We start from the raw sequence: 26,721 nt of genomic DNA on the forward strand, positions 1-26,721 counted from the left end.
TTAAATGTTTTAGAGATTAACAAACAAAAGAAATACGAGCCAATAAACAATTTTAATGTTAAGTCCTACAAACTTCTTAAGGCAGTGAAATATTTCTATGCATCTACAAGAAACTTTGAAGATCTAAAATTAAATAAAAAATAATGAAATACAAAAAATCAAAGAAAAACTCTAAAAATTTGGAAAAATTCCATTGCACTACAGCTGTCCAAAGCTTAACAGGTTTCATCATATTTTTGGTACTAGCTACATACAAACGTACGTACGTGTTTAGGAACAAGAGAAAAAATATGTACAAGCTACATAAACTACAACATGTTTGAATACTGAATTTTAATTTAAAATATCAAACAGTCTATAAAAATATCCCTAGCAATCTTAAAATACCGTAATTTCAATTGAAATCAAAAAAATATTTTTAATGTCATGGTGAATAAACAAACGAACAAACAAACAACTGTTCAATTCTTTATGTAAAAATTTTATACTGTGGCATGTGACGTATTTGTCAATCGCCATAAATAAAAATGTGAAATTTTCAATTATTTAAAATATGTACATATGTACATACATATGTATATATATTCCGTTTATTTTTCTATGAATAAAATGTTTCAATTTTTATAAAAGTATTGTTCGATGAAAATTTAAAATTAAAATAATTCATCTCATTGGGTAATTAACATCTAATTGCAAGTAGGTGAAATTTAATTTGAGTGATGAAATATTTTCAAAAGTTCAGATATACATACAAACATACATATGTCAATACATTGTACATTTATACATACTATGCATTTTTTTCGAATAATTTATTTTATTACAATGTTTCAAAGAATAATTAAGATTATATCGAAAAAAATTAACATTAACTTGGCAGCCTTTTGATATTTTTATATTTTATTTAATTTCCTTACTTACTTACATATATATCAAATCGATCTTATTTATATTTTAATTAAATTTTTTTTTTATAATGCGTTTATATTTTTGTTCCGTTTTACAATATGTGTACATACGAGTATCAAGCCCCGCAAAAATATTATTTTGAGTAAAATGACAAATGTTTCAATTCGTCATGAAAGAATATTTCGAATGAATAAACATTGTCACTACAATAAAAACGAAATTCGTTTAATTTCGAGAGGGGGGGTTATTTTAATTTTAATATCTTCTAAATTAAATATAATTTTTTGTCGACCACATTGCATACAATAAGGGAGGTCATGTGATGACATCAAACTTCACATGTAATGTTTTCCGCAGAAATGCGATCCTCCATGCTAGGGAAGCGTATATAAGCAAAAAGTTTACCACTTTGTCCGCCTGATTGTCTGTGCAGATTAGTATCGCAAGTTCGGGTAGAATGATTTTCACGAAAAAATATATCTAAGTTTACTCTGAGGATGAGAGGGGTTGATTAACTTTTGGGTTATGTCGATATGTTAAGAATTTTCTTTTATTTGAGTAAGTTAAAAAATTTCTATATACCTCCGATTTCTTTTCTTTATGTAGCTACAACATTTTTTTTTAAATTATGATGTAGATTTTTTATAATTTATCGTAATACACTACACTTATTCCTACATTTAATTATACTAAACTTAAAATTAAAAAAAAAATACACATATAATTAAAAAGTAAAAAAAAATCATTTTTGGACACCTTCCGCTCACGTTATTAATACTTTATAGGTATGTATAAAAAATTTTGCGAAATGACCTGTTGAACAGAGAAAATATGATAAAAATAGAAAATGGAAAAAAAAAATTACTAGCAACAACAATAAATTATAATTTCAATATTATTTATGTAAAATTCCAAACTAATAAAAAAGCAATTCCGAATTAAAATAAAAGTGGCGACTAAAATTTTAGTGGCGCTAAAAATATAAATTAATTAAATATGCAAAATGTAAAAAATTATATTTGCATTCACCTTTTAAATATTACAATAAAAAAACTTTATTTATAATAAAAGTTGATCAATTAATATTTTGTTTTAAATAGCATGAGTTAACGATTGTACACTCCATACTCGATTAACAATGTATTCACAAGCGATTAGAATAAATTGAGGTTGTCAATTAGAAATCAATTGAATAGAGTTGTAAAACACATAACTTTTGCTATAAAAGCGGAAGTGACATATTCGACTAAATAAAACTTAATACTCAAAAAATGTTCTTAAGTTTAATTTGCACCTTCAACAATCTCAGTTGCATTAATAAGCGAATTTTGAAATTTTTTTTTTGTATTTCGGATTTAGTGTAGTTAATATTTTAATAATGTCAGATCAAATTTTTTAAATAAACCTTATTTTTGTGAAAAGAAATATTCAAAATTCAGAAATTCGGACATAAAACTGCAGAACAGATGGATAACTTAGCCAAAGGAATGAATCAAGACCGTTAAATTAACTCCGAACTAGTTAACTATTGTTTTCTAGACAGAAGCTTTACAAAAGAGCTGCAGCGATATGAAGAAATTATCGCAAAATTCTTTCTCTTATTGCTTTATACAGTAATCGTCATGATTACCTTAGGTACAGCCTACAGACAATTGCCTTTGACATATCAATAGGATTTTGCCTATTGCACTAACAATAACAATGTTCTTCATTTTTATATTGAAACTTAAATTTTATATTATACGCTCTTATATTTTTATATATGTACCTTCATTTTCTGTTGTTAACGATCCTGAAAACTGAATCCGAAGATCACGCTTTTGATCTGTTATAGAATCGTTTGTACGTTTTTCTCTGTCTTTCGTATTTTGATTTAGCGCATGATCTAGAATAAAAAATGAATTTTATTAAAATTTTATATATTTTTTAACAGCTAGGACTAATGAATGAAGATATTTGTCTAAAAAAAAATTTGTACTAAAATTAACATCTATTAGATATTAATTTTAGTCTATGGTATTGATGTCAATACCATAGACATAAATTATCATCTATTACCTATTTAATTTGACATTTTCCTTTTTAAAATAACAGTTTTTGTTTTAAAATAGAAACGAGTTTCAAATTTAAATAACTACAAGTAAAATACAATTTTTTAAAAATAACACCTAATAAACAATTGAATTTGGAAATTGTTCACCTAAAAATATGCAATTTTTGTATACTGTGTTCGAGTTCGAAAATCTTTATGGCGTATTTAAGCGGGTACTGTTTGTTATAGCGGTTTTAAGAAGTAACGTAGTCTACAATTTTTAAAATATGTAACAATAATGATTGTCATAAACAAAAAAAAAAAAAAACTCTAGAAATATGCAATTTTAGCAATTTCATTTCAGCTTAAAACTATGACGAACTCAAAATATGTAATTACTGCATGTTTTTAAATTTTTTAAGGTAATATTACATCGAATTATTCGACTTATGATTCACAAATTACAAAATATCCATTAAAATTGTCTTGTCGTAGATCATTGGAACTAATTTTAAATTAAACACACTATTCTTAGTACTAATAATAATGAAGTAATATTTGGCATACTTAATAAGTATTTTTTAATTCTGTAAGATTTACTTTTGGAATCAACTTCAATTTGAGTAATATGCATTATTTATACACAAATAAATGCATTTTTATTATGAACACTTGCTTTTTGATTACATAAGCATCTACATCATTTTGTTTTCATTTGTTATACGTATATAATTATTTTATACAGTTTAATTTTTAATTTTTTGTTTAATTTATATTTACTCATACCGTATATATACAATTTTCAATTTCAAATGAATAGTACATACTTAAGTCATTCGAAAGAAAAAATTTTTTTTTTTTTTTTTTTTTTTTTCCTTTGTTCACTCCAGTTTAGGAGCATAGGGCTTCCACATAGCCTCTCCATCGCACTCTGTTATTTGCCAATGTTTTTATCTGTGACCAAGACTTGCCGCTGTCGGCGATTTCTTTGTTTATGGTTCTACGCCATGTCATTTTTGGTCTACCCACTTTTCGTTTCCCTTGGGGGTTCCACTCTAGCGCTTGACGTGGAATCGCACCCGGTGGTCTTCTTAGTGTGTGCCCCAACCAGCGCCATTTACGTTTCTTGATTTGTGTGGCTATAGGTTCTTCACCTGTGAGGTCCCACAGCTCTAGGTTGGAGATTCTATTCGGCCAGAAGATTCTACATATTTTTCTGAGGCATTTGTTGACGAATACCTGAATGCTGTTTATACTGGCTTGGTTTGCGTGCCAGGTCTCGCTTCCATACAAGAGTATTGGTTTTATACAAGCGCCAAACAATCTCAGCTTGGTTTTTCTACTGAGATTGGACGATCTCCAAGCAGTCCACATTCTGCCAAATGCTGCCCTAGCTAGTCCGATCCTGTTCAAGATATCATCCTCCGTTCCCCCCGTTGTAGTTATTATACTACCGAGGTAATTGAACTTAGTGACGTCCTCTATAGTTGTGTTGTTTATCATGAACGTGTTCGTGTTGCGGCAGTTTAATCTTAAGGACTTTGTTTTTCGTGTATTTATTTGGAGTCCAGCACTTTTTGCTTTACTGTGTAGGAGGTCGAGTTTCGCTTGCATCTCTTCGTAAGTATGGGAAAGCAGGGCAATGTCGTCAGCGTAATCCAGATCTTCTAAACGATCGGTTAATGACCATCTTATTCCTCTGGGTGTGCTTGCCACTTCTTGCATTATGTTATCTAGGACAGAGTTGAAGAGTATCGGTGAAAGTGGGCAACCTTGCTTAACTCCACTGTTTATAATGACTGGCTCGCTTAGTGCGCCATTGTGTAGTATTCTTGTTTCATTCTGATCGTACATCGCTTTGATTATGTTTATAATTTTCTCTGGAATTCCTTTTTTCCTTAAAGCACTCCATATAGTATCTCGTTTTACTGCATCGAAAGCTGTTTCGAAATCTACAAATGCAATGTACAATGGTGAGTTCCACTCAATAGACTGTTCCACGATGATTCTCAATGTGTTTGCTAGAATGCGAAAGAAAAAATAGTGTCATTCATTTGTTATCGTATTTTTTTTTTATCTTTTACTAACCTTAGAAGGTCATTATTGAGTCAATAGCACTTTTTGGAATATTGTCGTGTTATTATACTAGAGCATTTATTTACTTAGAACTATAATTATAATAAGTTGAGAAATGCGTAAAGTAAAAAAAAAAGAACTTTTATATTATTACTTAATTAAGATAATAATTTTAAAATTTTTGTACAGACATAAACATTTTTTTATATTTTAAATATTATACATATATAAATTTTTGTAAGTATTATATATGTACATATATTTTAACCATTAAATATAATCTACTTAAATTTTATCAACAAGAAAATATTATAAAAATAGTATAGTAATAGTGAGATAAGTGATAAATAAGTTATGATAATTGTTAAATACGAGCCTTTATATCTTATCTAATGAAAATTAAAAAAAAAAATCAGTTAATTTTAATTCAACATCGAAAATAAAAAATGTATATTTTTTTAAAATAGAAAAAAAGAGGTTGGTTTTTTTATTATTTTTTTTTTATTTTCAAGTAAACAACTTGAAATTTAAAAATAGTAACAAATTCATTAAGGTAGTAACAATAAATTAAATAAAATTACATTGAATAAAATACAGTAAGTGTTCAATAAATTGAAATTCTTTCATAATATATAGCATAACTAAAGGAAAGAATTTAGGTAAAAACTTAAAAAAAAAAAATTTTGTCCTCGAATTGAACTTTAACCAGTGACCTTTCGCTTTTTAGGCAGACATTCTATCTGCTAAACTATCAGGGTATACGAAGAAATTAACGACAAACTGCTCTTCAAATTGCATTATACAGTAATCGTAATGATGCCAACCATCGATTGTTTATATACGAGCGATTCAAGCGTAAAAAAAAATGTAGTTTGCGAAAATCATTGCCAACTAAAATTTAAAGTTTTTTATTGCAATTAATACAATTATTTTTCAGAAGCTTACATTATCTATTATATTATATTTATATTGAATTATTCGAACTATTAAGAATTTACTGTACTAGTTTGCTTACAATAAACTTAATATCAATATCAAAAATCGATAAGTTACTGTTTCCGGATGTGTAATAAAAATAATTTTTATTAATCATTGTTTAAACTTAATTGTAATTGGAAACATTTGGAAATGCAAAGTTACATTAAATACAAATAGAGAATAAGTATTACACATATTTATGTAAATAATGTATAACAAATTTCTAAAACTTCATTTATTTTATTCAACAATAAGTTTAATGTAAATAATGTTCAATTGATCACGTCAAATTATTATGAAGTAATGTTCGCTATATAAAAGTATAATAAAAAGTCTTGTCTCGTGTTGTTTCTTTGGTTTCCATTTTGTTTTCAAGTTTCATATAAATTAAAATTGATAAAAACTGGATCACTTAATTGTTAAGTACCTGAAAGTATTATTTGATTAATGCGATGCAGTGGTTATAGCTTCGTTTTCGAACCCCGGTCAGATAACCATAATAATTATGCTTAACGTTATATAGCTTTATATACAATATTTTAAAATAAAATCTTAATATTAAAACAATCGCCCATATATCCATAATATTTGATATTGCATACCGACAAAAATAAACAACATAAGTATATCAATAACCTTCAGTATAAGAAAAAAAATATATTTTATAACAAAAAAAAATCGGCTCGGTCACAGCCTAGTTAACTCAATGAAAGGATCCTAACTGTCCCAAGTGGAGTAGAGAAACAAAAAAAAACATAAAAATATTATGCATTCTGTTATACTGGCCAGATCATATTGAAGTTAATAAATACAATCAAAAGGGTTTTTCCATACAAATGTATATACATACATATGTATAAGTAATTCGTACAATTCTCATTAACAGTAATTTTCTAGTTAATTAACTGTTATACATATGTTACAACAGCTTTGAAATTTTGAAATATTTAGATATTTATATGATATTAAAAGTTGAAACACTATTATACATTTTTATTTGTAGAACAAAGTAATAAAGAAAAATGTGAAAATTTCCAACGAAATTAAAAAAAACAATGATGAAATTTGTTTTAATGTTGTATGACAAATAGAAAAAAAAACTGTTATATTCAAATTCTACAAAACAACCTCTATTAATTTTTTAATTTTAATTATCCTTTCATAAAAGAGGAGAAGTTTGATTTAATTTTTAATTATACTCAAGTATTTAATTGTATATAAGTAAAAGAAATCCACCCAACTATATGGTGAAAATTTCTTGAATGGTAAAATTTATACATATGCATGTGTAGGTATATGTACTTATATAAATATGTATACATGATTTTCATCATCTTCAGTTCAGTATTGTCATTAATACAATAATAATATAACAATTTATTATCATTTATAGTTAGCAAGTAACAAAAGAAACAGCAGCTCAATTAGTCGACATAGAAAATAAAAATGATGGCGGCGACTATTTTTATTACAGCGACAACAGAATAAAAACAAAAAAATATAAATAAAAATAATATAAGAGAGAAAATTTCCAAGCACAGTTTGCTGCTCTTGACTGGTGACTTTTTATTTTCTTTTTTAAATTTTTTTTTTCTTTTTATTCTTATGATTATAATTTTTATTGTTCTTTTATACAATAATAGTCGTCGGCTGTGTATTTGCTTCAAACATATAATACGTAAGTATGCTTACATACTAAACATACATATTATATACATCCAAACGTATATACTATTAGTATGCGTTTAAAATATGTGCTCGTATAATAGTACACATTTGTACTCGTACATAATATACGCGCAAACACAAGAAACATGCACATATACGTTTATTTGAATTTCCATTCGAACCCCATATTAACTACATAAGTTAAAAAAAAAGAAAAAAAAAAAGACTTTTAGTTAATTCGCGAAGAATTCTGGCGCCGATTTAAACAGCTGCACCGGTGTTTTTATATTGATTTGTCTTGTGAGTAATATTATTTGACTTAATAATGTAACTTCGTATAGTTAGTTACTGCTTTTACATGGATGTAAGTATGTATGTACATATATTGTGGTACGTACATATGTATATAACATTAACTTGACGTAACATGCCTACATATCGTTATAGAAAAAGATACAAAGCCCGTATACAAAAATTTTGACATGAAATGCAGGTAGTGGCACGTTTCCATATGTTTTTATGAAGGTACATGTGTATGTACAAATTTACTAAATTTATTTGTTTGGAGAGTATTAATTACAATTATATAAGATGACAGATTTAAATTTTCTAAATTAAGTATGTTGTGCCTTAAAAATAATGCTGACCAATGATACAAGTGCATACATACTATATCTCCTGAGAGCCGATTTACAATTTATTTAATTTGGGCTTTAGATATATAATTTTTCATTGTAATTTTGGTGATCAAGAATTTTTACATATGTATGTAAGATTTCATTTGTAAGAATCATTTTGTAATATTCAAATACACATTTTCTTGCATGTGAGCACAATATTAAATTTCAAAACAAAAATGAATGAAATGAATTACAAACAACTGCAGTTCTAAATTTTGTCCCTCTCTTAACCTGATTATGAAAAATTAAATTCATTTAAAGCACACGTTTAACCTTTAACCTTGTAGTAAAATGTACATCTTTCGCTTTTTCTTTTGTTATTATTTCCTTTTATTTCTCTCTCACATTTCATATTCTCTGTGTTTTGAAACGGTTTTATATGCTCTCTAGCTTAGTGTTAATTTTTTTACAATAAACACTTACGGAGATGTTGGGAGAGTGTTGTAATAATTAATTTGCTAAAATTTTCATCTCATACTTTAGAAGTTTTTTAATACTTTAGAAGAATTGTTGTAGAAAAGTGGTTATTGGTTTGACTTTTATTTGGACGTATTCATGACCATCTGTCTGTCATATGTGTATATATATATAACGAAATATTTTATGTAGATACATAAATATTACATACTTTACAATTCAGTTAAATTCGAATATTCTTAAAAATTTTTAATATAGTACCTAAATTCTTATGCACTTCAACCCTTCCAAATTAGAATTTTACATACTTATTTATTCTTGACCATAAATTTGAACGATTCTGTATACATAGTCCTATTTTCATCAAAAGACGAAAAGATGGCATAACATATAGTATAAATATTCAGCCTATTCACTATTGTCACATCGCATGTTTATATAAGAACAAATGTATAAAATCTAGATCTGTAACTAGCTGCGATTTTTTATTCAGTACGGAAATTTCTGTGTCTGGTTTTTCAGAAAAAAAAAAAATATAAAAGAAAAAAATTGCTAGTAAATATTTAATTAATTTTTTTTTTTCAAATTCCTTTCAGTTGAAATACAGGGTGTGCATTATAAAATCCAAGAATAAATAAATGATAGCAAAACGAAGTAAGATGAAAACTGAAATTATTCCGATGAATGTTCTTTAATTAACTTGAAATCATCCAGCTTCTCTATTTTAAAAAAATCTGATCGTAATTGGTATACTCTTATTTTAATAAAAACAGTTTTCCACACATATGAAATTATTTTGATTAAAAGTACTTATACAAGAGTGTCTTGCAACGATTGATCACAATTTACTACAAAATTAACGTCATCCGTATTTTGAGGCGTTAGGGGAAGCGTTTACACATCATGTTACCCAAAATTTGTAATTTGCTATCATTTTTTATTTAAAAAAAATACCCTGTATATGTTTCAAATAATTTTTTGTTGGATAGTAAAGCTTTGTTCACTCTAATTTTAAATGTTTTAATAGAGTATGACTCATTCATATATAGGTTTATTTATAATCCATTTTGTCATAATACGAACCTGTGCTTTGTCGTTTTTATGAAATAAAATTTTCTAGTTCTTTCATTTTTTTAAAAAAATTGAAATAAAAGAATCAAAAACTGGTAGAATAAATGGTGATTTTATACACGTTTATTCTAAATATTAAATGTGTTATACATGTGTTCATTTGTAAAATATGTATAAATTCTAGTAAGCGTCCAATTTCTAATTTAATCAAATTGACATTTGATGTGAAAGCTTGTTGTAAGTACAATATCTCTTATATAATGTGAAAGTTTATTATTAAATTTTCGTGTATTTTGCAGTTTCAATCCTGTAAATAACTGTATGATAATATAACACTTAAAAAAAATAATAACAATTTACCGTAAAACATTTTCAACTCTTTAATTTCCTATTCAAATGTTAATTTGTACAACCACCTTTAGTATATATTTGAAACAAGTAAAAACTTTGAATATAACAGAATCCTATTTGTAAAAATTCCGGATCTGTCCTATACTATAATATCCTATTATTAATTTCGAACCGCATTTTGTAATTTTTTAATAAAATGAAATGTTTAAATAAATGTAGTCTAGCATAAAATTAAAGGCGTTATTGTGAACTTTATTATGAAATTAAAAATTATTTTGCTAATTTGTTTTACTGAATTAATTCATTTAGTAAAAACTATTAATTAAGTATAATTCAAAGATTTTAATTAAAATGAATGACAAGTTATTAATTTCGAATGATTGCATTTATAAACAATTATTGGTGCCATTTCAAAAAATTTAATAAATATAAATGAAAAACACAAATGTAAAGTATTTATTATATTGGAACATGTTTTATTGCACATGTACATATGTATGTACGCATATGGTTGTGTAGGTATTTGTAATAAATAATGTCTTTTAAAATGGAAATAATCACATGGAATAAAAAAATAATCACCGTTTTCGAAAATTTAGAATTCAGTATTGCACAAAATTTGGCATTCAATTTACAAAAAAATACGTGTTTACAGAAGCGTGGTAAATTTCAATTGTCGAATAGTATGCCGACTTGAATATCTATACATAATGTTAAATTTGTCAGCAATTTTTTTTTTTGTTGTATTTTCAAATTTTACCAAATATGAAATTATGTATTTGGTATTTGATAATGTAAATAAAATTTGTAATGTAAAAAATTTATCCATTTCGCATCAACAAATTTTACTAAAAGTAAGCTTAACATTTGTCATGGAAATCAATGAACAATGATCATTTGTTTGAAAACCTGACATTGATTCCGACATAAGGATATGGTTTCACTATTAAAGTATGGCATACCACAAACTGTTATACAATAACAGAAATCACCGACATATCGAAATAAAATTTAGATCCTGTCAATTTGTGTCTGAAATTGTGTCATTTGAACTTTCCCAATTCTTTTCAGGATTAAACCAGAAATATGTGGAGTTTTGAAAGTTAACATTATTGGTTTTATAAATATAACTTCCAACTATGTACCTGCAATACTCAATAAAGTGAATCAAATTCGAGGGTCTAGGATAAGTATCGCGTTAGGAAGATTCGTTGTTATTATGAGACAAAAATCTCTTTCTTTTCAAAAAATTTAATCGAAAGATTATGAGGCACGAAATTTTATAATTTTCGTGTATAATTTTTAACAATACCTACACAATACCTAAAATGTTTCATCCTTTATTAAGAGTCACAAATTACTGAGGTAATACTTAAGTAGTTTCAATTTTTTTATGCTTTTGACATAACAACTATAATGACTAATGAAAACTAAGAAACCTTAAAATTAAAAAAAAAAGAGCAATAAAAAATGTCAAATTATATGTATATATGTCATAGCAAATAACAGTTATTCTAAATCATCACCCGCACTCTTTTATTGCAATAATTACACTAACATTAAAACTATTCAATGTGACGGAATTAAAGTAAATGATCATAAAAAAAATTTATATTTTAATTTTTGGAAAAACATGCAAATAACATTAATTAATTTAAATATACATACTTCAAAAATGATTAATAGGGAATCAATAATTTATGTGATTTTATAAGTACATATGTATGTTTCTGTATTAATAATCTTTACGTAGGTTTGTATGTATAGTACATATTAATATTTGTATATTTGCAGCTTCTGACCATTCTATAAAAGTTTCTTGTATACAAATGCCTGCGTTTTGGAATAAAATTTTATATAATGTTTGCACAATGTACATACTTACGTCCAAACATGCACACATAATATGTATGTACTTATATAAAAGTAAATAGATTAATATTTTCTTTTTCTCTTATTTTTTTCATATTCATTCTGTAAATAAAATTTTTCTTGTCATATTTAAATTTTAATAAAGACGAGGCGCCACTTTTCTTCGCGTTTGCCAAAACCTGTTTACAAAATAAATAAATAATCGGATATTTTGAAAAAAAAAAACACAAATCATATACATATGTACATATGTATATTTGTAAGAATCTTTTTGCTTTTAATATTTCGGGTTGTTGTATATACATACTTGTATTTATGCATATAATTATACACACATGTTCGTATTCGTATATAAATTTATTTGCATGCACATATTTATAAATGTAAACTTTATTTTCTTAGTTTTCTTTCTTGTTCTTTATATTTCTGAAAGTTTACTATTTTAACTGTTGAAAATTTATATACATTTATACATACTTACATACGCACATTATACAATTAATACTTATGTATATATGACTGTATAACAGTATAAACACTATCTGTAACTATATAATTATATATAATATTTTGCTGTTGGCACAGGTTCACAAGCAATCACACACATACATATATATACATTGAATATTTATATTGCTACATTTGTAAGTATCTCATAATATACTTTGACGTAAGAGAAAAATCAGGCGGTCTAGACTCTGCTTTTTTAAAGCTCATTTTCTAATAAATTTTATTGAAAATTTTTCTTCGTTCGATATTTAGATTTAACCTTTATTTAAGCGATATTAAGATTATTTAACAAGCTTTTAGTACAAACATATATACATATATTATTTGTATGTACATATATTTTTTTGACATTACGAAACGCCACTTATACTGTCAGAATTAAATATTATTAAATTAAAATTTTTTCATAAAAAAATAAAACTTAGAAAATTTTATTTATAACCGGTATTTTAAATTTCTCTCAAAAAATATATTTAAGTTGCCTTTTATAATTTTTGGAGATCTCTGAGTGTCCAGAGCTTATTGATCTTTATAATATATTTTAATGTTTTGGTTTTATTTTAACTTGCACAATGTATGTACATATTTTATCTTATTTTCATCTATGTACGTATAAATTTTATATTTGCAAAAAATATTTTGTGTTTTGTTGTACATGCATCATACTTGTAGATATATGAAACACATTTAAAGTTTGAAGACAAATTTCTTATATTACTTCTTAATATTTAAGAAAAAACCTAACACACATACATACATATTTATTTAGAATAACACAAATTTCAAATAAATTCTACCACTATAGGATATCATAAATTAGCTTAAGTTAAAATTAGTTTTAGGTCAAAACAAATGTCAAAGGTGACCGCAAATATACTGGCAGCGAGATTGTAGATCCTAAAAAACTACAAAAACAATGAGTTTTAAGAACGTTTATCTAATTAAACGCATGTATGGCGACATAAAAACATTATTGTTAACATTTTTACACTTACATTCTAGTTGAATACATAATCAGAAAAAAAGGAAATTTGACATTGCAAAATGTCACTGTATTCTACTTCTGAAATAGGAATAAAAAGAATACGTTTAAAATATTCGAATACAAATTAAAAAGCACAGGACACCGAGTATTCTGAATGAATAAGAAAATATATTTTGATATATTCAAAATGTTGTGAATTTCCGGAATACAAGAACTAAAAACGCAACGAAAAGCCTCGTTGCATGGTGATAAACACTTGCTACCGCTGAAAATAAGTTCTTCTTTAGGATTACTACTAAAATATTTTAAAAATTTTACTTTTTAAAATTAAGACCAACAACGGGAGTTCCGTAATATCAATAAAATAATTTTAAGCGTCATTAAATTAAATACAAATTCTCAGCATGTTCACTTCTTTACGCATGTATACGTACAACAAATACACATACATATATACAAATGTAATGGAAAAAAACCGATAATTTTTAAGATTTTCACAAACATTTTTGCCATTAAAATTTAAATTAGAAAAGAAGATTAATGAAAAAAAAATAAAGATAAAAGAAAATAAAATCTAGACATTTCAATATTTTAATATTTATGCCAATTCTTTGGTGCTTTTTTGTTATTATTTAATTTTTTTTTTGTATTTTTGAAGTTTAAAGACCTTGAAAACCAAAATTTTTATATGTTAGTAATCATGTCTGTTTATTTATTTTATTGATTCAGTATCAATTTTGAAATTATAAAAATTTTTGGGAAATTATAAGAAATCAGAAAATTTAATCATAATATTTCAAAATCAATGCAAACCTGAGGCAGACAAAACCTTATAACAAACATGTTGCGTAAGAAACTAAATTACGATTTCTTTTAAATTACTATTAAATTTTGTGATAAGAAGAAATAAAATATATTTGCCATTATAATATAGCCGGTAAATTTGTTTTTTAAAGTTTGTGTAGACACTGAAAGATTTATGAAAATTGCATACTTTTCGGGGCAAATAGTTTATTAATATAATTTTAATGCTTGTAATAGTAGCACATTTTGTATATTTAGTTACACATGCCAAATGTTTGACGTTTATCAGACAATTTCTAAATATCGCCTCCAATTTAATTTTTAAGACTATTAAGAAGAAACAACTGTCGAACTGTCAATGTCATTTTCGATAAATATTGGTATAACACAATTAAATTTTATAAAGTATGCACTTAATTAAGTATTTAATTAATAATTTACTAACCTTCTGGTTTCAGTCTTTCTGTTGTGTGCAATTGGTAAGGAGGTGGTGGAGTTTCTGAAATATAGAAAGAATAAAATATTATAATAAAGTTTTTTGACTTAATTTTGAAATATTAATACATTGCTATTCTTCAATTCATTTAAACTTTGTGATAATTAAAACACCGAATAAATTTAATACACAATATATTAATAATATTATAAAGATATAAGAGCGGTATATTATTCGAACCGTACGCTTTTAAACCCAGTGCCTTGATATGTCTAATGTCTTTTCATTGACCGACTAAATAAGTGTTATCATGCGTTTCTAAAATAAAAATTTTGGTTTCGAACCAAGAGCGAGATTGCACTTTGCGAAGTTTAAAGTTTTTATATATAATTTTTTCTATGAAATTTTAACAGAATTTTTAGCACTTAATGAACGTCTCTATATTAAATTTTGCTTATGATTTGCAACAATAAAAAAGAAAAATTGAATGAAGCTTATTTAATTCTCATTTTAAAAAAATAGATAGGGGTTCGAATGTTAGAGCACAAATATTTCTCATACAACTGTTCTTCTCGTTTAATAGTGGAATAAAAGAGTTGAACCATATTAGTTTAAAGAGTGTAACATTCCCTTAAATTAAACGAAAGCGAAGTGTTCTTAAGTAAAATAATTTTATTCACTTAAGTAAGTGCAAATGTTCTACATATTATTGTAAAAATTGTAAATATCGAAATTTATTGCATAAAAATTAAATATAATAATTATATTACGGATTTACTTTACGATCTTAAAATATTATCATTAGAATTTATACTGCAACAAAATAAAAAAAAACATTTTATCGTAAAAATTTTTAATACGAAATCGTAAATTAAACTTTATTTCTAATAATGTTGAATTTGATAACTAATAGGTATGTAATTTTATTATTTCAATATGCTAACATATATACGAACATAACATGTCCAATAAAACGACGTTTGCAAAATGACAACTTGTTTTCAGTTTGGTCATTTGCTATTAGTTTACAGCCCCTTTTAGATTTTACTTATAATGGAATCGCGCAATTTTCTTTTATCACATTTTATTGAAATTTTTTTTTCTCCTTTTTTTTATTGTTGAATACATTAAATCAAAACTAAATTCTGCATAAATTAAGTAAATTAATTTTATATTTGTAAGTAAATGTGTAAGCGTGTATTGACGGCTTTTTTAGCTTTGTCTCTTACCACTTATAGGTGAAGAGAAAAGAAAAACATTTTGTTAGCATATACATACTCTAACATGGTTTTATTGACCACATTTATTATAACAAAGGAAGTATTGTAATCCCATCAAGTTCAACGCGTCGTGAATATGTGCTAGAGAAATTTGTTACACCAACAACTCGCTTTACTACGGTCTTAACTTGTCTCGAAAAATGCTGACCGCTAAGGGAAATACCCTGAAACAAATTCGGTATGTATACATATAATTCTGCGAAATGCAGATTTATTCGGCTTAGTATATACAATTTTTACGCTTTTCACACTATTATTTGACATTGACATTTATCCAATATCTCGGTTTATAGCCTATGAAAAAAATTACAAACCTTAAAATGAGTTGTTTATTTTCATATAATTGAACGTAATTCTGTAACAACTCCTTCCTGAGACTTGAAATATGGGTTAATATAAATTATATAGCTAAATTATATTTATAGCTAGCCTCAAATTTGAAAATGCAAAATAAAAGAGACCGAATGACGTAAAGTGAAAAATTTTTTGTACATAATTGTTTTTTATTTTTATAAGAAAATCAATCTTTTTTAATTTCTAGTACAAAATTAAAATAACCGCATTAAATTTTACAAATTATCTCGCTTTACGGCTAAAAATGAAAGCCGAAAACCTAAACACTGTTACAATGGCCACAAATGCGAAGCCGCCTTTCTCTAATATAAGAAAATACATATAAAATCTATAAGAGTAAACTAATTGTAAACATTTAAAACATTTTTCAGAAAACATAAAAAGTGATCGATTTTGCTCTGACCATATCAGATTTTTGTACACACATGTATATGTACATATTAGCCCAAAAATCTTAAATTACTTATAAGTATATTTACGTTTATCATAATGTGTAGAATCTTTTATCAGTACAATTTATATATTTATATGTTATATAACCTATAAGTTATAACAATAAAATAATTATAAGTGTAAGTTTGTATATACACATTCATATTAGAGCAAACATTCGTAAATATTTGCAAACTTGAAAAACTGGAAATTATAGGTATTTAAATTGCTTTTGTTTTTCTTTTCTTTCTGCTTTTTCAAAATATAAAAATAAGTTAGATTGACCAGTGACAAATTTATACTGATATATACAAGTATACGTATTTATGTACATTTAATATACAAATACGTAAATAATAGTGCTTTTAATATAAGCAGTAACGAGTTGCAAAGCAAATTGGAAATTTTCTAAATAATTTTATTAAGTTTTGCAAGTACATAGGTACCCACTTTTTGATTGAATTTAAGAATTTATCACAATTTTTTTGGTCGAAATTAGTTTTAAATCTGACAGCTCTGTACTGCATTTTCAAATTTACAGGCATACATTCTTTACACACAGTCGCACACACAGTCATAATATTAATCTTTATTTTAACAAATGACGTATAATATTTAAGTTCGAATTTAAAAAATTATGAAAAAATGTGCTATTTTGTAAATATAAAGGAACAATTGGTAAATTTAAATTCTTCTTGACAAACTAAATACCTTTTTTTTTTAGTGAATTCTTTTCAGAAATTAGAATTGAGTCAGAATGGAAAAATAATCACTAATTACTTTTTCAACATATTGATTATTTTATTTAAGTAATCAATAATTTCACCGTTCTAAAAGTTGAACTAGTTCTCAATCGCATTGCAATCAGTTAGCATCGTAAACATATTCTTTTATTATCTGTTATTAAAAATTTAACTCTCATTTTGCTTATTTCCGACAATAGTGTCAATTACAGAAATAATTTATAAAAAAATTTGACATATTTTTGACATATTCAACATTCTTCTATTAAATTCTTTTAACATATTTTTATTGGTGTTATCCCCAAAAGTAAATTAATTGTTTTAAATTTTCTTTTATGTATATGTACATACAAATACGAGTTCAATGATTTCTACAATTATTAATGATCTTAATAAATTAATAAAAATTTAAAAACTAATTTTTAATAATTAAGATTTCTTAAAACGACTTGGTTAAAAAATGAAGGTTAAAATTCTGTATTTTTTACAATATTTTTAATTTCATTTTTTTGTGATGTCATCACATATGGCATAAACATTTACAACAGTTGAAGTTTTGGCGCTAGTTTCGAATTAAATATCGTTTTTGTGAGAAAGAAAAAAAGCTTTTTTTTCCAAATTCCATTCATAAATTCTACCATCTTCATTTAATTTTTTAAAGTTAAATTTTTTAGTTTGAATGATATTCAAATTATTTGAAAAAATTACGAATTTAAAAATATCCAAAATAAAGAAAAAAATGAGAAAAGGAACGTAAATAATAGCAAAATAGCAGAGTTAAATACTGAAAGAAAAACCTATTTTCATTCAAATCATTTTTGACAAAAAGATCTAAAGATAAGATAAACTTGAAAAGAATAAGATTGAAAAATTAACTTTAACGCTTTTTTAAACAATTGAAAATAAAAAAAAAAATACATTTTTTTTTTCTTTCTAAAAAGTATACATATCGACGCCACTACAATCATTTGGTATCTATCTACCACTCCCAAAAAAAAATTCATTAAGAAAAAATTTTTTTTTTAAATTGTTAAATGAATACAGCGCCGGTTAAAACTAAGTTTTTACAAAAAAAAAAAAAAAAATTATGTATGCAAACAATTGTGTAAACACCATTTAAATGTTGACAGATAAAATGTGTGTGAAAAGCTTAATTCCGTTCATTATAGGTATACGGTTTCTACAAATAATTTGACATAATCCTAACTTTAACAATATAGTTAAATTATTGGTTTTCGAGTGCACACTTTAATGACAGATCACTTTAGATAAGCTGAAAGATTTTCAAAACTTTTATTAACAAGAGCTGATTGTTTCTTACAAAAAAAAAATAAAATTGACAACATCAAGGAATGTAAATAATAATATTCAATTTTGGCAATTTTTTTTGACAAGTCAAATATTCAATTTTTAAAACAAAGATGGCATACATATACTATTTGCGTTTCATTGGGCACAACTACGTTACCGTAAGCAAATGAACTGATGCTGTTACGTATTTTTTTTCAATAAGTGGAGATAGTATATTTAATTTACAACAGATAGATTGTTTGTTTTTGGAGTTATGTTGTCATATAATTCTAATATTTGAAATGTCTTGTTTTATTAAACCGACATTTGATAAATAAAAATAAAAAGCTATATTAAAAGAAATGATTATACCAAACAAATTAAAGGTTGTGTTTTACTCATATACCGACAGAGAAAACGTTTCATTTACAAACTACTAATGTCAATTCTGGAATGGAAGAAGTACTGTAATTTGACGTTTAAAAAATTAATAAAATTGCTTTAACGTTCATAGGTACATGCATACATACATATACATATTATAGTTTTCAATATTTATACTTCAACTTAACCTTAATTTACATGTGTGAATATGATTTCCAAATTTATACAACAGCTTTATTATGGCATTTCTTCAAATTTTCTTTGCCGTCATTATATATAAACATGTGTACGTGTGTATGTATTTTATTATGTTATTAATTTCATTCATAAAAAATCATTACATTATATTAAATATTATGGAATTGAAAAACAAAAAATACTTTCGAGACCTATGAGAAAATTTTCGTCCAAAAAACTATAAATTTTAAACTTCTTCCTACCTGCCTATTCTCAATTCATACATGCCATCTCTTAAAAGAAAAAAAAAAAAATTTTTTATAAAAATAATATGGGTGCAGACATGTGAATACACAATATTACACAACAATCTAATGTATATGTATGTATATATACCTTCATTTATATTTTTGTATTTTTGTGTGTCTACTATAACCGTAAAAAATATACATACCTGTTACGGTATAAGTGTGCATCTTTAGTGAACAAACTAATATGTTTTAGTATGATTAGAATTTTCTTATTAAATGAAAGTTCTAAAAACCGTAATGCGCTTTTTTTAAGACAATATGTTATAATGTACATGAATATTATGAATTTTTACTGTACGTTACGTAAGTATAGCCTTGTCCGATAAAATAAACAGCCGAGAAAAATAAATTTTTTGTACTATAAATGTCAATTTCACAGATTTTTTACATTTAATCTGCAAATATTTGTTTCCTGTTACTGAAAAATACTATGTAAAAAACTTTCGAATAGTTTTGACAATTGAAAACAGTTTTAAAAAAAAGGAGCGGATAGTAACATAGTCAGGGCTGCAGTTAATAACTGAATAGTAAGAAAAATGTTTAAATACGTAACAAATCAGCGATAGGAAAGTATGTATGTATGTAGAACGACAAATAACCTAGGGCTAACTGTTTCCGGAATCTGTATAAAACAAACAGAATATAAATTTTTTTATATACGAGTCCCAGCTGTAATATTTCACTGTAATTTAAAGAAGATTTTTGTCCATTAAGCGCCTGTGTTTTCATTGCATTTGAAGAAAAATAAATTGAAATTTAAATTCCTATTTTCTATACCGTACAATCAAGAAGTTTTGTAAAGTGCCTTAAAAGCTTTTACGTATATACATAATTACAAATGTGTGTGCAAACGTATGTACATAAAATTAACGAAAACTATTACTTATCTTCATTTCGAGTCTCTATATAAAAGCCTTTTTCTTTCTTTTCCTTTTTCTATTCAATTATACGAGTAAATCTTAAATATTTTTGAAATGCATAAAAATCCATTAAAGTAATCATAAAAAATGACATTATGCGTGTTGATGAAGAACAAGTAACAAAATTATAGTTACATGAATAAAATATTTGTTTACATATTTTTTTTATATACATACGTATATGTATTTGAACATATTATTACAAAATATAAAAAAAAGAAAGAAAAGAACATTAAAAAACCGTAAAGCAACATGAAACAGGCATAACAACATCATGCAACGTTATCATTAAATAACAAGCAACTGGATGAAAACCGGGCTTAAAATCATTTATTTAAATTAACACACAAGTTGAGACATAAGAAATATATTCACGAAAAAAAAGAGAAAACAAAATTAAAGTGTATTAAAAAGTAAAATAAAAAAAATTATATTTTTTGTTCTTAAGCTCGTCTTTTAATGGAAAAAGTATATATTAACGCATTGCCAACGTTACTTGAGAAACAATCAATTTAAAATTATTTACCGAACTGAAATTTTATATTTCTCAAACAGAATTCCAACATTCAGCAATGTACAAAAACAACTTTATCAAAATCAAATCAAGCAAAACTTGTAACACTTATTTTAACTACCAAGTTCTACTTTCAGTATAGTTATGCCTTGGCTTATCAAATACTGATGTTTTCTTTAAAGTAGTCAAATAAAATGTTTATATGTAGTTATCAAAAATGGTATTTATTACTTCAATAGAAACTTCTGAGTAGTTACAAGTTTTTCTGTAAATTGTATTTATTCTAACAGCAGTAAAAACAAAACTAACCTAAATTTTAATTTTGAGGATTTGACGTTTATTTTCCTTATAAAAATTTTAAGCCATCTATCGGCCAAAATATGCATAACTTCTCCTTTCAACTACACGTATGTTTAGACCCTATGTTGTTAGCGTGTTGTACACCTAAACTGTTATACACAATTAACTGCTATACAAATAAACTGTTATATAAAACACTTGCCAACGCTTCGAAATTCAAGATTTTATATTAAATTTCATTTTTCTTTATAACTATGCATTTCTTTATATACAAACATAGAAATATTAAACTCATTTTTGACGTTCTCTCGTCACCTATTGTTAAATTAAATGCAATATAAGAAAAACAACAATGCGAATAAAATATTATAATCACTTCAATAATTCAATCATGTCATACAGTCATAAAATTAACTTTTATGAATCGGGCAAAAATAAAAAATCCTACGCGACAAATCAATATTTTTCGGCTTATTTTTTTTTCATTTTATATTTCACGATTTTTTCATATAGTAACCGTGTTGTGCATACACATTCTTTTTCTATATTTTTTTTTTTATTATATTTATTTCAATAATTTTTGTTAAAACATTTAAAAAAAAAATATGTATAATGTAAAGATAAAAAAAAAAATAATAAAAAAATTTATCGTAACGCCAGTTAATAGCGCTATCTACCTACATTTATTATACTTAATGCAAAACAAACAAACAACAAAAAGAACATTGAACAAAACAACAAAAAAATTAAAATGCTTGAATCGCAATCAAGTCAACAATTAACTATCGTTCTTTACTTATGTTTGACATTTTCTTGTATATGCGCCTATATTTATGTTATAATATGTACTTACATATATGCATATTTTACTTTAACTATGTAATAAAAATTATGATTATCTCTCTGTTTTCTTAAACTTTTAACGTATATAGTCAATTAATTTTTTAAGTTTCTAAATTATTATTATTATTATTTTTAAATCAAGTAAATTTAATTTGATGTTAACATTTATGTTTGTACTTATGGAATACCAACATTTTGTAGTTTTATTTTTTTTTTTTGAAAATCTGCTAGTATTTTTCTTTTTTCAACAGGTCAGGTCATTTTGTCAATTTTTCTTTGATGGTTTTTGCATTAATTTTGAGATTGACTGACTGACTGTTGACATGTTGATATTAACAAGGATGGAAAAACCATAATGAAAAATCGAATTATTTATGATATTTTTTAATTAAATTGATATTTATTAATGGTATTTAATTTAAATAAATACGAACATATAAATATGCACTATATAGATTGAGGAATTTTCAAAGAAGAATTAAAATAGAATTTAATAGTAAAAAATTTTATAAAAAAATTCACTAAAATTCCAAAAAAAAAATCTACAATATAAATGAATTATTTTTGATTCTATTTATATATTTTAGTCTACATTCTTAATTGTCTGGAAACAGTAGACATGCTAACATACAAAATGAAAAATTATTTTTTAAAGATTAAGTATTTTATAGTTATTTGTTTTGACATTTTTTGATAAATGGACTTTTATCTATGTATATAAAATGTGAAAAATGCAGTGCAAAAAATTTGAATACAGTTATTGAAATGCAGTTAGATTATTGCAATAAAATATTTGTTAAATACATAACGATAAACAAAAAAAAAAAACAATATAATGGTTTGCAAACCAACATTATTATTTGTCAAACTTTTGACATGATTTTTGACAAGAGAATTCTCTTCAAAAATTATGTTCACAAATTTGAATCCTAAAATTATAATAATATATAATATACCAAAATAAATGAAAAAAGTAAACAAAATGGGGCTTTCAAAACTTGACGAATATTGATAGAAAAATATCGAACAAAACAAACACATCCAATTGAATTAAATTTAACAGTTGAATGAACCAAATATCTATCATACTTTAATATCCCTGAGATCATAAATGTCTGAATAAATATCCCTGATATCGTAAATGTTTGAATAAATATCCGTGACATCGTAAATGTCTGAAACACATCTCGAATGCAATATGACACGATCAAAAATGTTAAACGAAAGCTCATTTATAATGTATTCGTGACGTATTTAAGACGTTTTTTGCATATATAAAATATTTTGAACACAAACCTCAATTTTTAAGATGCGTGGTGTTTTTAAACGGTTCGAACACAAAGTGCGCTGAAATAGTACTTCTTTTGACATAAATCTTATGGTTTTGTCTAATCATGCTAAATTTAGCAAAATATTGCTAAATTTAGTTCCTAGTACTATATTTATATACGCATTTTATTTGAATTTTGGAATGAAAATTTGTAAGTAATAAAATATCAAAACAAAGAAAAAATAACAAATATGTCAAATCTTTCCAGTTGTTGCAGTGCTGCCGATGATAAAAATTCAATCTGGACGCATGATAGAAAAATGTTGATATTTTCAATCCGATTGAATTAAAGTATGAAACTGAACATTTCAAAGCCGAAAAAATAACTAACAATGATTTAAGTTTGCAATATTTTGAAAAGAATTGTTTTAATCTATTCCAAATTTGAAAGAATTCAAATATTTTTGACGTAAATTTTATTATTTTCAGAACACCACTGACAAAAACCGTTTTCTATTCACTTCAAACACATTATAAATGTACATATAAGTATGTGTGTATTACTATGAGCCTAGAATCTTACAAGAATCTAAAAATTCCTTGAATAGCTATTAATGGATGGCACTTTTTTTGACATTTAATATGATTAAAACAAAAATGACACAAGAAGTAAAACATTAGCTATATATTAAACGTAATGGAATTTTGCAAGGATTTTTTTTTAAATAAAAAAAAACTCTTAACTCATGTATCCGATATCATAATATTCCATTAAGAAAAATCTTAATTTTTTCCATCCACTTTAACAAAAAAGGATGTTGTTAGTATAAAAAGCCTGCATCCACCTATACATATAAGTACATAAGTGTGTACAAATGTAATATTGTGCATACCTTAATAATCAACTCACCTCAATAAAGGCATTCTCAAATTGTATTTCAAAAGAAAAAAGGTTAACGTAAATTGGCGAACATTAATGAATACTCAAAATGTACTTAACTTGTTTCCCTTTTCTTATTTTATTATTTTTGATGTTGTATAGAAAAAAAAAGTAAATTTACAATGAACAAAAAAAAAACTCAAGATTTTCAGAATTTTGTTAAAAAAAAAATTATTTTCCATTTTTGTTATTTTCTTGTTATTTTATTTGTCATGTTGTGTATCTTTTCGTCAACAGCCACTAGCATCAAAGTTTACCATTCCTTTTATTCCCTATCCATCCATACATACATAATATTTATGAATGTGCCTTTGTTATAAAATATAAACTTCAAATTCCTCATCTTTTCACTGCACTCTGTACATATTTTATATGAATACAGTATAGTATAGTATGGTGCTTATGTCATCTACATAAATACGACAAGCCATATTTATTAACCAATATTGAACTTCCTCCCGCTGGGCGCGCTTCAATATTCCTCTTTGTATGCCATGGCGCTGAAATTTTTTTCACATAATTTCTCGTCACAAGCCATAAAAAAAACAAAATCAAAATAAAAGAAAAGAATAAAAATACAAGACGCAGACGATTACCCATTTTAACCTCACTAACTAGTCCTAAAGAACATTATGTATAAAAAAATAAATGTTGGAATATCAACCAAACAACACAACACAAAATGAAAATGAAAAGAAAGAGAGAGAAAATGAAAAAGCAAATATGTACAATAAAAACATTAACAATAAAAAGAAAAACAACAGCATATACCCAAATACTTCGATTCATTTGAAACGGACTAGTATGTTGTCCACTCAAAACCTTAAGTTTATTTCAAATTACATGTTCTACATTTTTATATATTCTATTTATACAAAACTATAGAATGTGTGTTATACGATCATGATATGTTTGTATGTACGAATATATTTATAATTGATCAACAACTTAAGTACTCGTATATTGTCTGTTTTATAATATTATTTTTCTTAATTTATGCATATTTAAAGAGTTTAAACACGTTTACTTGTAAGGCAAACTTTGCTTAAGTTTAGATATCAAACATTGTTCGTGAATTTTGTTTGATAAGAATTGTATCAAATCAAAGAACATTCACAAACAATGTTTGAAATGTTATGAAACTGAAAAAGACTCTTCGAGAATTTTTTACGAAAGATGGGACATAACAAAATTTCATCAAATTTTAATCAAATCAAACAATGCCGGTAAATAATGCTTAATATGATATGAACCCGGCAAAGAGTCTTTCAAAACGTTTTACGTAAGGTGGGTTTTAGAAAATTAAACATTTTTGTTGGATTTTGTTAGATAATACTTATATTTGACATTCTATTCACAACATTAAACAAAGTTCACGAACACAACAAACTTTCATCAAATTTCAATTAAGTCGAACAAAACGTATGAACAATGTTTGAGATATAGAACGATGCAAATACACCTGACTTCTTTCATCGCACTATGTTAGACTTAATGAAAGTTTAACCTTTACTTAAGGGCTCAGGCAATTTTTACAACATTCTCCGTTCTTTAGACATGTATTACAAATGGAAGAACTAATATAGTACAGCAATTTATTAATACTAGTGACCGACTATACAGAAATGTAATAATGAAACGATTATTATCTTGATCATATAATGGACATCAATACAGAGTTGATTAATAAGAAAGAAAAAGTTTTATTACATACTTAAAAATATGTTTAAAAACATACACATTTTCTTATATACATAATGTACATACATATGTACATACCAACATTTTCGTATAAAAAATATTGATTGTTGTTTTTGTCTTTTTAAGTAGTTTCTGTTAGTTTTGTTAAACAACGTAAGTGATGATGTGGATTGATCACGATTTTTTAGTTTTTTAACATTAAATAAACTTGAAGAATGATCAGACATACATATGTATATACATACAGAGAATGTATTAAAGAAAAGTTGAAAGCAAAAGAGGAATTCTTTAACATTTTCGAAATTTTTTATTACATTAAAGAAAAAGACTATAGTTTCTGCCTTGAATTCTTGAGGTACATATTCTTATTTATATTTCTCATTAAATAATAATTTCATTTCATTTAAATAGGTAAATTAAGAAAAGTAGCAAGTCAAGCATAGATAAATGTTTCTAGCCATTGTCGAAAGTAT

General features: G+C 25.3%; 1 protein-coding gene across 1 annotated transcript in view; it reads right to left on the reverse strand.

Moving 5' to 3' along the window:
* LOC129607158 (uncharacterized) overlaps positions 1-26,721 on the reverse strand; it is a 79,538-nt gene that overhangs the window by 27,319 nt on the left and 25,498 nt on the right. Inside the window, exons 2-3 of the mRNA XM_055517913.1 lie at positions 14,799-14,852; positions 2,678-2,794 (exon numbers count right to left, since the gene is read on the reverse strand). Of these exons, the coding sequence (XP_055373888.1) occupies positions 2,678-2,794; positions 14,799-14,852 (171 nt within the window). The remainder of the gene's footprint in view (positions 1-2,677; positions 2,795-14,798; positions 14,853-26,721) is intronic.

Source organism: Condylostylus longicornis, unplaced genomic scaffold (assembly GCF_029603195.1).
Source record: "Condylostylus longicornis isolate FDR11 unplaced genomic scaffold, ASM2960319v2 ptg000026l, whole genome shotgun sequence".
In the NCBI taxonomy this organism is placed as follows: domain Eukaryota; kingdom Metazoa; phylum Arthropoda; class Insecta; order Diptera; family Dolichopodidae; genus Condylostylus; species Condylostylus longicornis.